This window comes from Barbus barbus (assembly GCF_936440315.1).
Source record: "Barbus barbus genome assembly, chromosome: 46".
Taxonomy (NCBI): domain Eukaryota; kingdom Metazoa; phylum Chordata; class Actinopteri; order Cypriniformes; family Cyprinidae; genus Barbus; species Barbus barbus.
This window is the reverse complement of record NC_136724.1, coordinates 23,621,000-23,633,768: the sequence shown is the minus strand read 5'-3', so window position 1 is coordinate 23,633,768 and position 12,769 is coordinate 23,621,000. Positions and strand designations below refer to the sequence as shown.

The 12,769-nt window shown below is 37.1% G+C and overlaps 2 protein-coding genes across 3 annotated transcripts in view; both read right to left on the bottom strand.

Annotated features, from left to right (window-relative positions):
- LOC306864933 (uncharacterized protein) overlaps window positions 1-12,769 on the bottom strand; it is a 71,559-nt gene that overhangs the window by 15,933 nt on the left and 42,857 nt on the right. For both annotated transcript variants that reach the window (XM_079409236.1, XM_079409235.1), the window contains 2 exons: window positions 2,330-3,081; window positions 1,193-1,432 (listed from right to left, as the gene is read on the bottom strand). In XM_079409236.1, coding sequence (XP_079265362.1) covers window positions 1,193-1,432; window positions 2,330-3,081 — 992 coding nt within the window. The remainder of the gene's footprint in view (window positions 1-1,192; window positions 1,433-2,329; window positions 3,082-12,769) is intronic.
- On the bottom strand, window positions 6,346-7,407 carry LOC306864996 (uncharacterized protein; the record flags this gene model as incomplete). Its single annotated transcript, XM_079409328.1, has 1 exon — window positions 6,346-7,407. The coding sequence occupies one exon, from the start codon at window positions 7,405-7,407 to the stop codon at window positions 6,346-6,348; it is 1,062 nt and encodes a 353-aa protein (XP_079265454.1).

Sequence of the window (12,769 nt, the reverse complement as noted above, 5' to 3'; positions counted from 1 at the left end):
TAAAAATAACCTGCCAGGTTCAGATTAAGTCAGTTCCTAACAATCCAATCACACCAATACAACTTAACCAAAAAAATAAATCCTTTCATGCTATTTTTTTTTACTATGTGACACACCTCTCTTTTCTTATTGGGGATTCAATCATATTTCTTAACATTAATGTGGCAACATGTGCTTTAGAATCAAAAATGAAATTGTATTTCGTGTTTGTTATTGTTAATCTAATCTCTGATTGTACATATTAACCTTCATTGAATTTCAATAGTTAAACACTGACTTTAGTCAGTAGTGTAGTTACACAGATGGCCACTAGAGGGAAGACTTGCACTGAACATTGCTCATATTATATCAGAGATTTAACAAGAGCAAAGGTTGAGTGCGTCAGATTTGAAAAATATCATCTAGAGACATCATAAAACACATTAGTTTTTTTCCCTGGCCCTTCCAAGTGGTTCATGACTGGAATAAAACATTTTATAGATGCCGCAGTGAGCCATTTCTAGCTCTAGCTTCCTAGAAAAAATGTATGACAAATCATTTTTATGACTTTAGGAGCTCTAATATTAGTAAGCTTCTTTGTAGATGTACATCAAGATTCATAAATCATTACTTTTATTCAGCAAGGATGCATTAAATTGATCAAGTTTCAGCAGATATTTGTTACAAATGATTTCCATTTCAAATACATGCTGCTCTTTTGAACTTTCATCTGTGAATCCTGAAAAATAAAATGCATCATGGTTTCCACAAAAAATATGAAGCATCACAACCGTTTTCAACATTACTAATAATCAGAAGTGTTTCTTGAGCAGCAAATCAGCATATTAGAATGATTTCTGAAGATTATGTGACACTGAAGACTGGAGTAATGATGCTGAAAATTCAGCTTTGATCACAGAAATAAATTACTTTTTAACAGATATTCATAAAGAAAACAGCTGTTTTAAATTCGAATATTTCACAATTTTACTGTATTTTTAATCAAATAAAATGCAGCCTTGCAGACCTCTTTTGATAATCAACCACAATCTTTTGTTTAAACAACAGTAAAGCTATAAAACACATGTTGATGTGGTCAAGCATGAACGACACACAAACAGAGCATCCATGCAGAGATGAGCGCCGGATTGAGCCGCTTCCACCTCTGGAAGGAGGTTTGGACGTCGTCTTCAGCAGATGGATGGGGACTCACCTTGGGCTTGACCTCTCTGGTGACTGTGCTGGATGCGGTGGAGGGTCGTGTGGACGCTGTGGCTGGCCGTTTGGTGGCAGTAGCCGGGGCGGGAGCTTTGGGCACAGGGGCTTTTTTGCTGAGGGGGGTGGGTGCGCTGGCGGCTGAGGTAGGGGTGGAGCGCTTGGGCGCAGCTGTAGCGCTGGACGCGGAGCTCAGCCGGGGCTTGGCAGAGCTAGGTTTGGTTGCGCCGGCGACAGGCTGCATGGATGGACAGCAAACCCAACGGACGGATGGCAAACGATGAACAAAAAACAGAATAAGGACAAATGATAACGGCAGCGACATGAGCAGAGCAGGCTGATAAAAGCACAAGATCAGATTGAGATCAGACTAAATTTTCATCTGGAGTAAACATTAAGTTTACTCTGTTTATTAGATGGTAATGTAGGGATGGGAATCATAAGTAATTTCCTGATTTCTTTTCCTAAATGTAAAGGAACTAAAGGACCAGAATGAAAATTAATCTTAGTTTTAGTTAATGATAATAACTTTAAAACAATTAAAACAGTTTTTGGTCACTGAAAAAGCTTAAGCAAAATATAAATATTAGATAGTCTTGGAAACCAATTGAAATAAGCAAGTAAGCATGCAAGTATTTGTTTATTTATTGTTTACATATAAGGAATAAAATTACTAACTGAAAAAACACTAAACTTAACCAATAAATAAATAGTGAGATAAAAAAACAACATAACACAATAACTAAAAACATAACTAAAAAATAAAAATTACATCATAAGTAGATAAAATAAATAATATTAAAAATGAAAAAAAAATTTTTTATATTAAAACTGAAAAAAAAGTAGATTTATAAACTAATAAAATGAAAAAACAGATAAAATTACTAAAAAATTTAAAAAAATTACAAATAGAAAAGGTAATTCAATATAGCAATGAAAACTATAATAGTACATAAATAATAATAAAATAAAGTTAGTTTTAGGTTCTCGATTCCCAACCCCACATAAGTGATAAATGAATTTTGGTTTTGGCATTAATATGCTTTAAGAACAGAATCAAACTCATTAGCATTAGCAGAAGCAAAAGCAGGAAGGTCAATGGAGGACGAAGAGACAGCAGAACGTTTTGACAAACCTTGGTCTTCTTCTCAGGACTAGTCAAGTCTTTTCCAGGTGCACCGTTGGTTACTGCAGGCTTGGCCGCTGAGGGTTTAGCAGCTGGTTTTTTGGCTTTCTCGTCCTTCTCAGCTTTGGCAGGTTTCTTGCCAGCTGGCTCAGCTTTTTCTGTTTTCTGTTCTACTTTGTCCTTTTCGGTCTTGTCTTGTTCAGTCTTCTGTTCTGCTTTCTCCTTTTCCACTTCCTTCACATGTTCTTTGTTCTTCTGCTCATCTTTCTCTACTTTCTGATCTGATTTGTTCTCCTCGACTTTCACTTCCTTCTTGTTCTCCACGACTTTCACTTCTTCCATCTTCAGCACAACCTTTTCCACCGGCTCCACCTTCTCTTTCTCCATCTTTGGAGAGGAATCAATCTGTTCTGTCGTCTCTATTTTGTCTGCGGTCTTCTCAACCTTATCAGCCTTTTCAGTCTCATCTTTAGTCGTTTTCTCCAGCGATTCAATCTTCTCAACTTTCACTGGCGTTTCTACTTGAAGGATTTCATCCTTGTCCACCTTCTCTGATTTACCCTCATCCACGTCTTTGATCTTGTCCACAGCTTCTGTGTTTTCTCCTTTGGTTGTCTGTTTGTCTGTGTGGACAGTTTTGTCTTTCTCCTCCACCGTTTCCATCTTCTGATCTTTGTCCGTCTTGCTGGAAACATTAAAGTCGTCAAACTTCTGGACAGCGTCCATTTTGTTCACCTCCGGCTTGTTCTTCTCAGAGTTTTCTGGTAGGAAGAAACAGGTCGAACAGTTGAAAACAGATTAATATATACACAAGAGCAAAACAAATGTGCAAATCATGGCCAAAAAAAGCTGTACAAGTTTCACTTGTTTACTCCAAAAGAAAGCCAAACCAATGACAAAAGACAAAAAGATTCATTAAACTCGAGATACCTGAAAGATAATTTAATTTACAGATGCATTTTTGTATTTAAATTGATTGGACTGACACAATTTGGGTCACAATCATGATAATTCAACAGCAAAAGGCTGTAAATGAATGCAATACATATATCTGTATATGCTACATGCTTAAAAGTAAATAGAAAGAAACAGATCTGAGTTCACTTAAGTCCATGTATAATCTGAACACAAAGTAAACTTCATTTTCACTTCTGGGCAACGGTACATTGTGGTGCTTATTGTACAATGACTTACTAAATCACTAAATAAATGGATAGGACAATTGAGTTGAGTATACCTTATTTTATTATGTGAGAAAGAAAGTGTGTGGAGTGTAAATGGGAACATGAAACTAGCATGCAGAAAATCACTTAACTGAGAAAACGTGTTATAATTGGACCAATCAGAGTCAAGTATTCTAGAGAGCCGTGTGATAAATGAGAGCTGAATGAAGCTGAGAGAAGGAAGACTAAAGCGGAGAGCTGTTATGAGGCCAAAGAGACGCGGTCTTGTGTTTGGCCGGCATTCATGAGTAATATATCTTACAGGCGGCTCTCTGGTCACTTCACGTTCAATGGCAGATCCATTACAAAGGCTGTCTGTCTCTTTGAGAAGCATCATGTCCTTGAGTTGAAGGACAAAAGCTAAAGCTGCAGACTAATAACTGCATAGAGTTTCAGAGAAAACACAACTTAGATTTGCACTTAGCAAAACCATTTACCTTAGTCATTAGCTGCTATAATCTGCTAGAGAACATTAGTGTGATGTGCACTCACTCGCGTAATTATAGCCGTCCGTTTTTAATGAAAATAATACTAAATTTAACAGCAGAAGGTAAACCGGTAACACTTTACAATAAGGTTCCATTAGATAACATTAGTTAACTACATTAGTTAACATAAACTGATGAAAAATAGTTTGAAAGCATTTATTAATCTAAATTTTAATATTTACTAATACATTATTGAAATCAAAGGATGCAGCTGATAATATCATTTAATAGATCTGAACTAAAAATAACTACCATTAATAAAGATCATCCTAATAAATACATTGCTCTTTGTTAATGTATAGTTGGTAAATCTGCTCCCATAAACCCTGCACAGAAATCTGGTTCTGTCATAAACATATTTCATTTGTCAAGAAACTGGTTTAAAAAGGAGCCTATTTGCCTATTCACATTTTGCATTGAATATTTCATTCTAGTGAGCATGAAAGAAATAAATAAAATCAGATATCATTGATATTTCAGCAGCATTTCTCTTTGCACATGTAAGCTGCTTCCAGCAAGCAGAAATACTGCATCCTGTATTAAAATGAATCTGTCACCGCAGAGCGGTGCAAAGCGGAGCGTGGATTTCAGCTATTTGTAAGAAATATCTATGCATTGAGTCGACTAAGAACTCTTGCATTAAGCTGATTGATTTCCACATGGCTCAGGTGCATTTATAATAACAAAGACAGGAGTTTCACAGTGATGCATCAAAGCAGATGAGAAACTACTGAGTGCATGTCAGCGAGAAATGCAGTTAAGCCTGAGAGCAGAACAACACCTGCTCAAAATCAAGAAAATCAGTCTGTGAAGACACCTACAATGCAGACAGATACTAGCCTGACGGGACTAGTTTCCACAGATGTACTTTGTGATGCAACCTCTGCAAAAACGATAGAGAAAATGACCTTCAGTTTCCGTGTGTCCTTTAATAAACCAAATCCTTCTGGGATTGTAGATACCGTATTTTTCACAATGCTTCTCATTTACTTTGATGTTTCTGAATAGGACTACTGATGCAAAGTGTCTCAAATTCAATTTCATTATGAATTTAGACCTTTTTTGCCAACTTTTTGGATAATATAACAGTTGGAAGTTTAAGTACTGCCGTCATCTTTGTTAAATGTTCAAACAGTAAAAGCAAGTCTTGTGAATTCAATGTAATTTGTCATGCACACAGATCACATGATCTTCAGTAACGCCCAACTCCAGACACTCCCATTTTACTAAAAACTATCCAGACTAAATCAACCCTGATTATTCCAAGAAATCACAAACATCCTGCATTAATAACTGCAAACAGAAAACTCGTGTGCAACAAGCATCCATCCATGACTCACAATCATTAACTCTAATCACACTTTATATTATCTGCACCTGCTTTTCCATTTATCAGACATTGCACCAGTCATTTTTATCTTTTGTTTGCTTCCTGAATGTTTCATTCAGACATTAGCTATAATGCATGTTCACTGTCAACCAGCCAGAAGACAACTAAAGGATTAAACTAGACTATTTAACACATCCCTCCAGTGAATTACTATTTCAACAAAAACCAAAACTCGTAAGCGTTAACCGTTGTAGGGTGCAGCAGGAGATTTCTGGAGCTCTACCCATCATTAAAAATGTGATGCAGGTTGATGAGAATTTCTGACCTGGATTTGCCGAGGGGCAGGTTTTACTCTAGGAAATCAGGACAGAAATTACTTACGCTATCCGCTGCTCATCTGGAGCGGGTAATGAGCATGCGCTGGCAGTGGCGTGATAGTGCCGTACACACAGAACAGAGACACTATATAAATCTCCTCCGCTACCCATCAGAAAGACGCAGTCTAGGACTCATGTCTCATCATACTGACTCAATAAACCCAATTATATGCACTTCTAAAAATAAAGGTTTCTTATTGGCATCCACGGTTTCATGAAGAACCTTTTTTGTATCAATGCACAACAGGTTCTTCATATTGGAAAAAGGTAACATTTTATTCCAAATGAACCATTTTTTATTAGTGTGAAGAATGTTAAAGGTGCAAAAGATGCCAATAAAGAAGCTTTATTTTTAAGACTATTAAAAAAATTGATATTTTAGGAACTGTTCACTAAAGGTTCTTTGAGAAATCCAAAATAATTCTTACATGGCATCACTGCAAAAAAAAACAAAAAACCTTTTAGAGCCTTTATTTAAGAATACATGCTTTCCAAACCTTAATTTCTTTGTTTCTAAGAATGATTATGCCATGCTTCTCTCTATCACATTGCACCAATAAAAAAACGGTCTGTAACCTACAGCTCAAAACTGACTCTCGCTTCACAATCACCTACCCTCAAACACCTCAGGAATCGTGTCAATTTTGTCTCCAGCATTGTTGCAAGTTCCATTAAGGGCACATGTTGTCACCGGCACAGGTAGAACGACTCCTTGGTCCTTGTCAATGAACGGTCCCTCCAACAGGTCTTCTACAGGTAAGAGAGGAAAGCTGCTTTGGTCTTTGCGTGTAGGGAAAGGGGGGAAATGTAGTTCGGTCTCGTTCCGTAGGTCGTTGCGAGTGGCCGATAGAGTTGGCGGCGGGGTCGGAGGTTGATCGTCAGCTACGGTTAGAGAGCGTTTCATAGGCCCTGCATGCTGGCGACGAGGTCCTCCAATGGGCGAAGGCAACTGGTCAAGAACACCTCCACCGGGATACTTATCTGGGAGCTCGAAACTGGCAGGTACGGAAAGGTGCGAACACTCTGACATCGCTCGCCTCATCGCCTTCCTCTGTTGCTCGGCTCTTCCCATTAAGCAAGGCTCAAAGTCTTCCTCTTCCTCACTTTCATGCGATGACCCTTCAGCCTTCGGCCGCTCATCTTTGCTCTCCAGGTAACTATCATTGACCACGCCAATGACGCAGTAGTTTGGAAGCGTTTGGGGCGACGGCGTGCTGGGACTCTGTTCTGGAAGCAATCCGGAGAACGGAGCCGGTTTCAAGGGTTCAAGAGGCGACAGAACTTCGTCGTGTCCCGCAGGTGATTCCAGAAGCATCATACCATTGTTGTCCGCAGTGCAAGCCGCAAATCTTCCAGGAGACGCAGCCGATGGAGACGAGGACGAGAAGCTTTCTGGACTGTCCCCGGTGCTGCCAAACGACACGCTTGTTGGAACGGCTCCTCGCCCAGGGACGTTGAGCTCAGAAGGAGACTCGTAGAAGCATAGTTTGTCCTCATCCGTCATTCCCGTTGCTCGAAGCCCACCTCCAAAACTCTGCGGCGCCCCGAGGTCTCCGTGCTGCCAGTCCCATCCCGGAGGGGTGGCGGATGTGGACATGGATGGGACTTTACATAGCTCACTATATTCTGAGAACGGAGAGGCCGGTTGTTGGTTCGAGAGAGAGGACATGCTTCTGTTCCCCTGTCTCTGCTTCTGGTTTGGGTGTTTTTGTGTCTTAGTCCTTTTCCTGTGTTAAAATGTAAATGTCTGTCTGACTTGTAATCTCACAACGTAACCTTCTCTGCTGCTTCTACACACAACAGCAGACTAAGCAGCACTGAGATCTGGCTGGAAGCGTCTCTCTCTCTCTCTCTATCAGCCAGCCTTTTGCCATGGCAGGAATCACATGCCTCGTAATGTGGCTGTTCATTCGCTGCTCCAAAACTAGCTCCCTCCTTCCTCTCTGCCTCGCTGGTTTTCTCCACGTTGTCCTCTCTGCATCCATATTTTCCTCCCTCCTCTCTCTGATAGTGACACACTACTATCATCCCTGAGGCTACATGCATGCATAATGAGGAAGGGCTTAATGAAGATTCATTCGCACACACAATTTCAGAGAGTGCGCACATCTATTGTAAGTCTTTTGGGGTAACATAATCAGTCTGGAAATTTCCAGACATACAGAATATATCAGTATTAGATTATCGGAGGCACAGATTTGCATATGGACGATATGCCTAAACAATGAGTTTATGTTTTCCTCTTACATGCAGTTTTGAACTTCACCTGTTGTCTGTGTTGAATTTATACTGTTTGATGTCTCTAAATATGTGATGTTCGAATCTGAATAAATAATTGTCTTTGTTGTTGCATTTCCTGCCACAGCAACATGTGCCTGTGCATGAATCATCAGATAGACAACATCATTCCTCATTGTAAGAAATAAATGCGTAAAATAACTGAAAAATTCCTGGCAGATCATTATTGGAACATTTTGCATACATTTTACGGACATACATTTATTCTATTAAATCTAAAAGACAAGGCAATGCCATGTAAAGTTTAAAAAACAAAACAGGCAAAACACCTGTAAAAGTAATTACAGAAAACTCCAAAATAATACAGAACATTACGCCCTATTTTTATGGATTTTTTAAACAGTGCTCCAATCAGAGAACGAAAAGTGACAGAGGAAAAAATAATGAACAAACTAAAATAGAACGATGCCAGATGACCAGAAAACACAGTTTTAAACCCTTGACTCAGCTCAGAGGAAAATATTGTTTTGAATAATAATAATAATTATTATTATTATTATTATTCATAATGTTACAATTAACTACTAATAAATTGTTACAATTAAAACGAATGCATATTTATTCTATTAAATTTATAAAATATTTTATACTATTAATATTAGTAGTAGTAGTAGTAGTATTAACAATAATAATAATAAACTTTTTATTAAATTAATAAATTTCTAAATGAATAATGTTAATATTATCAATACTACCATTACTAATAACAATAACAAAAATAATACATTACAATAAATATATATATATATTTGTATACAGTATTTAGTACCAATACTGAATAATAAAACATATTATTAAATAAATAAATAACTAAACAAATACAAACAAGACTTAAAGCAATGTTCTGGAATCAAAACAAACATATGATACTTTCACAGACGCTGTTGCTAGAAGTGAAAGTGAAATGACATTGAATCCAGAACATTCCACCAAAGTAGTAAACTGATGCAATGTGTGAACTGCTTGGTAAGTTGTCATGAGTCATGAATCTTTCATTCTGGTTTAATTCAAGAAAAAAAAACCACAACATTGAGACGCTTTGTCAGCACACCTTCAATGCATTGTTAATGCAAGCAGACAAAGCGTCCATCAGGTTACATAAGCACCGTCATTTCTGAGCCTAATTTCCTCCATCAGCAACTGTTGTTTCAGTAGAACATACATCCCACCAGCCTCGAGATCGTGACCCGCGAATGAACCGCCTTACGCAAGCGCTCAAGATGACAATTATCAGATGATGATTTAGGTTGAAGGGCGTCTTCAAACACATTCAACAGAATCGCTTCCTCAACTTCCCATCCTCATCCCATTTCCATCTCTTTAACCAACCAAAAGCTGTTGCAATGTTATGCTTGCCTTATTAAGCACTGCTAAAAATGTTGGAAGAATCCCTGGATTCACTCAAACAGAAACTATTTTCATCATGCATTTATCTCACTGACTCCAGCAGGGAATCAGCGCTTGCACAGTTGCTTCACGTCTGGGTGTCTGTGAGGCTCACTGAGCGCCTGTCCACTGAACGTGTCTAATCAATCCCGCGTCCCCACGTGAGTGTGTCCAGGCCGTCAGGGACAGAGACACTGTAAGGATGATCTCATCTGACCCCGGACTGAGACCCACCGGCCCCGTTACATAAGCACAAGTGAAAGACTTCTGTCTGGTATTGAACTCAAACTGAACCAGGGCGATACGGCACTGTGTACTAAATCTGCCATCAATAATGTATGGAAAGAACCTGTTTTCATTCCCCTTTAAAATTCTAAAACAAAAAACAAAAATGAGTAGAAAAAAAAAAAATCCTGTGCAGAGTGACATGAGCAGAAAAATTATTCTGCTAGGAATATTCAGAATTTGGATCGCAGAATACAGACTTTTTTTCTTTTGTTTTTGCGCATTTGCATTTGCAATAAAAAGTACATTTAAGAACTAAAAATTAAGTCAAATATTACAAGTAGAGTTACTTTTGCTCTTGCACTGTGTATTTGACAGCATACATGTTGCATCACAAATTAATTAAAAGAAATAAAACTACTAAAAATAAAAAAGAAATATGAAGAAAAAGAAATAAAACAGGCCTTTCTAAGGACTTTAAACCACATATAACATGTGGCTAGGACCAGTTGGGAAAAAATGGGGATGGAAAAAAAATGAATACAATAAACAAAAATAATAAATACTCTGTTTTTTTTTTTGTAAATTCCCAAACAGACACAAACCAAATTTTGTAAATTAATTTGTAAATTAATTAATAATGAATAAATAAATAAAGTTTTGAAAATAATGTGCAGCCTGTTTAAACATGATATATATGTATATTTAGATTTTCTGTTGTCTGAACAAAAATACAGATTTGAGATTCACGTGTTAAATAAATAAGTAAATAAATGTTTTAAAAAATAAAATGCAAACAGCTTTTAGTTGGATGCGATAAGTGAATGAAATGTAAGTAAATAAATAAATAAAATGAGTAAATAAATAAATAAATTTATGGCTCAAAAATAAAATGGAAACAGATTTTTACTTGGATGTGAATGTTCAACCAGTCAGCACAACAAAAAGATTGAATACAAATCAAAGCTGTTTACATTTTAAGTTGTCAGATTTTCAGACTGATGTTTAAAATAAATCAACAAATTTAAAAAATAAATAAATAAATTATATTATATATACACACACACACATACATACATACATACATACATACATACATACATACATACATATTCACTTTATTTATTTATTTTAAACATCCAAAATAAATAACACACACACACACACACACACATACATGCATATATTCGCTGCCTGCTTGAACAAAAGCATTGAACAGAAATGAGGGCCACCAGTGTTCCAGTGCCAACATACAGCCTGACCTACATGTATGTACAGTCTCTTGGCTGACCTACATGATGGGTTATGTAGCATAAGGCTCGAAGCGACTTACATACTGATGAAAAACACCAAACACAGATTCAAACGGACAGTAGAATCACAAATAAACGCAGCCGCATGCAGACTTTAATTACACTACAAGATTTTCTTCTAGTAACTGATGTTAGGAATGAGATCCTAAAGCAGCAGCAGCAGTAGCAGGATATAAAAAGAGCAGGTGGAGGTTTAGTGCAGCGGCGGAAGACATTTATCAATGTCACAGCAGAAACACACAGGTGGTCAAAAAGAGATGAAGTCGGGAAGCTGCGAGAACATAAAGCCAACAACCATCTACCCAGATGCTATTTTTAGCCCATCACCCCTCCTCCTAAGAGCCAATATTGTTTCCTTGGTAGCCCTGCTTCCTTAGGTCTCCCAAGTAACTGCCTCCCGTTGCCATGGCAACATGAGCCTGGTCACCGCGAGCGACTCTGAAGAATGCCGGTGTCCAAAAACACAGCGCGAGTGAGTAAGGTCGAGTTATGTTGAGTGGGATTATGGGAATTATGGGAAAAGCCAGATGACTAGTGTTATTTTACCATCACTGATATACTATTAGAGTTTTTGTTAATATTTTGAATTAATTTTCAAAAAACATTTCTGTTTTCATTGGAATTTTAACTCAAGTAGTTTTTCTGTTATGCGTTTTTGTCATTTTTATTCATTTTAGTTTTGTGAATGTCTATATAGTAATTAATTTTTATTTTTTTAGTTAGTTATTTCATTACTTCAACTACACACAACTGAAAAATGGTGCCTTTAGAATCACATTATATATTTTTCTAATATTTTTAATTTGGTATTTACATTTTCTGTTCTTTTTCATTTTAAAGTTTTAGTATTTTTGTTTAGTGTTTGTCATTTTTTCTATTTTTCATACATCTATATAGTTTCTTTTATTAAGTTTTTGTTTTAGTTTATTTAGCATTAGTTATTTTATTACTTCAACTTACACTTAAATATGAGAAAGGTTGCTTTTAGAATGACTGATATACTATTATATTTCTTGTAAATATTTTGAATTAGATTTTATTTATTTATTTGTTTGTTTATTACATTTAATCATTTTGTTCTGTGTCATTTTTTATTATTTATAGCTTTATTTATTTAATTTGATTGATTTATTATTTAATGCTTTTAGCAATAAACAAACCAGCTTTATTCCAGCTGTAAACTCCTCCCTAGTAAATTCCATCACTAAAAGTGACAAAACATGTCTTGCCGTAAGCACTAAGCACTATAACGGCTTCCCAATCCAAACTCACCATTCCTTGAGTTTGAGACCTATAGGCACTTTTGGTTCGGTCACCAGCTCTGAGACTCAGAGCCGCACACAGCCTCTGCCAGGGGCTTTACAATCAGTAATCCAGTCCAGCAAACACACATCAGGAGAGCTGCTCTTTCTCTGTCCCTGCCAGCTGTGATAAAGTTAACCTCAGCGTGTGCTGAATGCTCAGATGTTCAATAGTTTGTCTGAAGGGGAGACAGATCAATTCAATTGCAGTCTATTATACACAACATTTTTCAGCATCAATCAAAGCATCGCTCAACCTGAGCTGTCGAATCGTTCAATGTCTGTAATTTGTAAAGTAAAAATTCCCCCGCAAATGACCTACCATATTTCGCCTAACACAGCGGTCCTGTGATAATATTAGTCCCGTGCGAATCGGCATCTCTGTGATTTGGCGGGTCGTATATCATTTTTCAAGGTTTTAGTTTCCTGTGCGCCTTTTTATCCATCTTTCGCAAAGAATGGAGCTGCGATGGAGTGTTTGATAGTATTTTGGGTGCTGTCATATCGC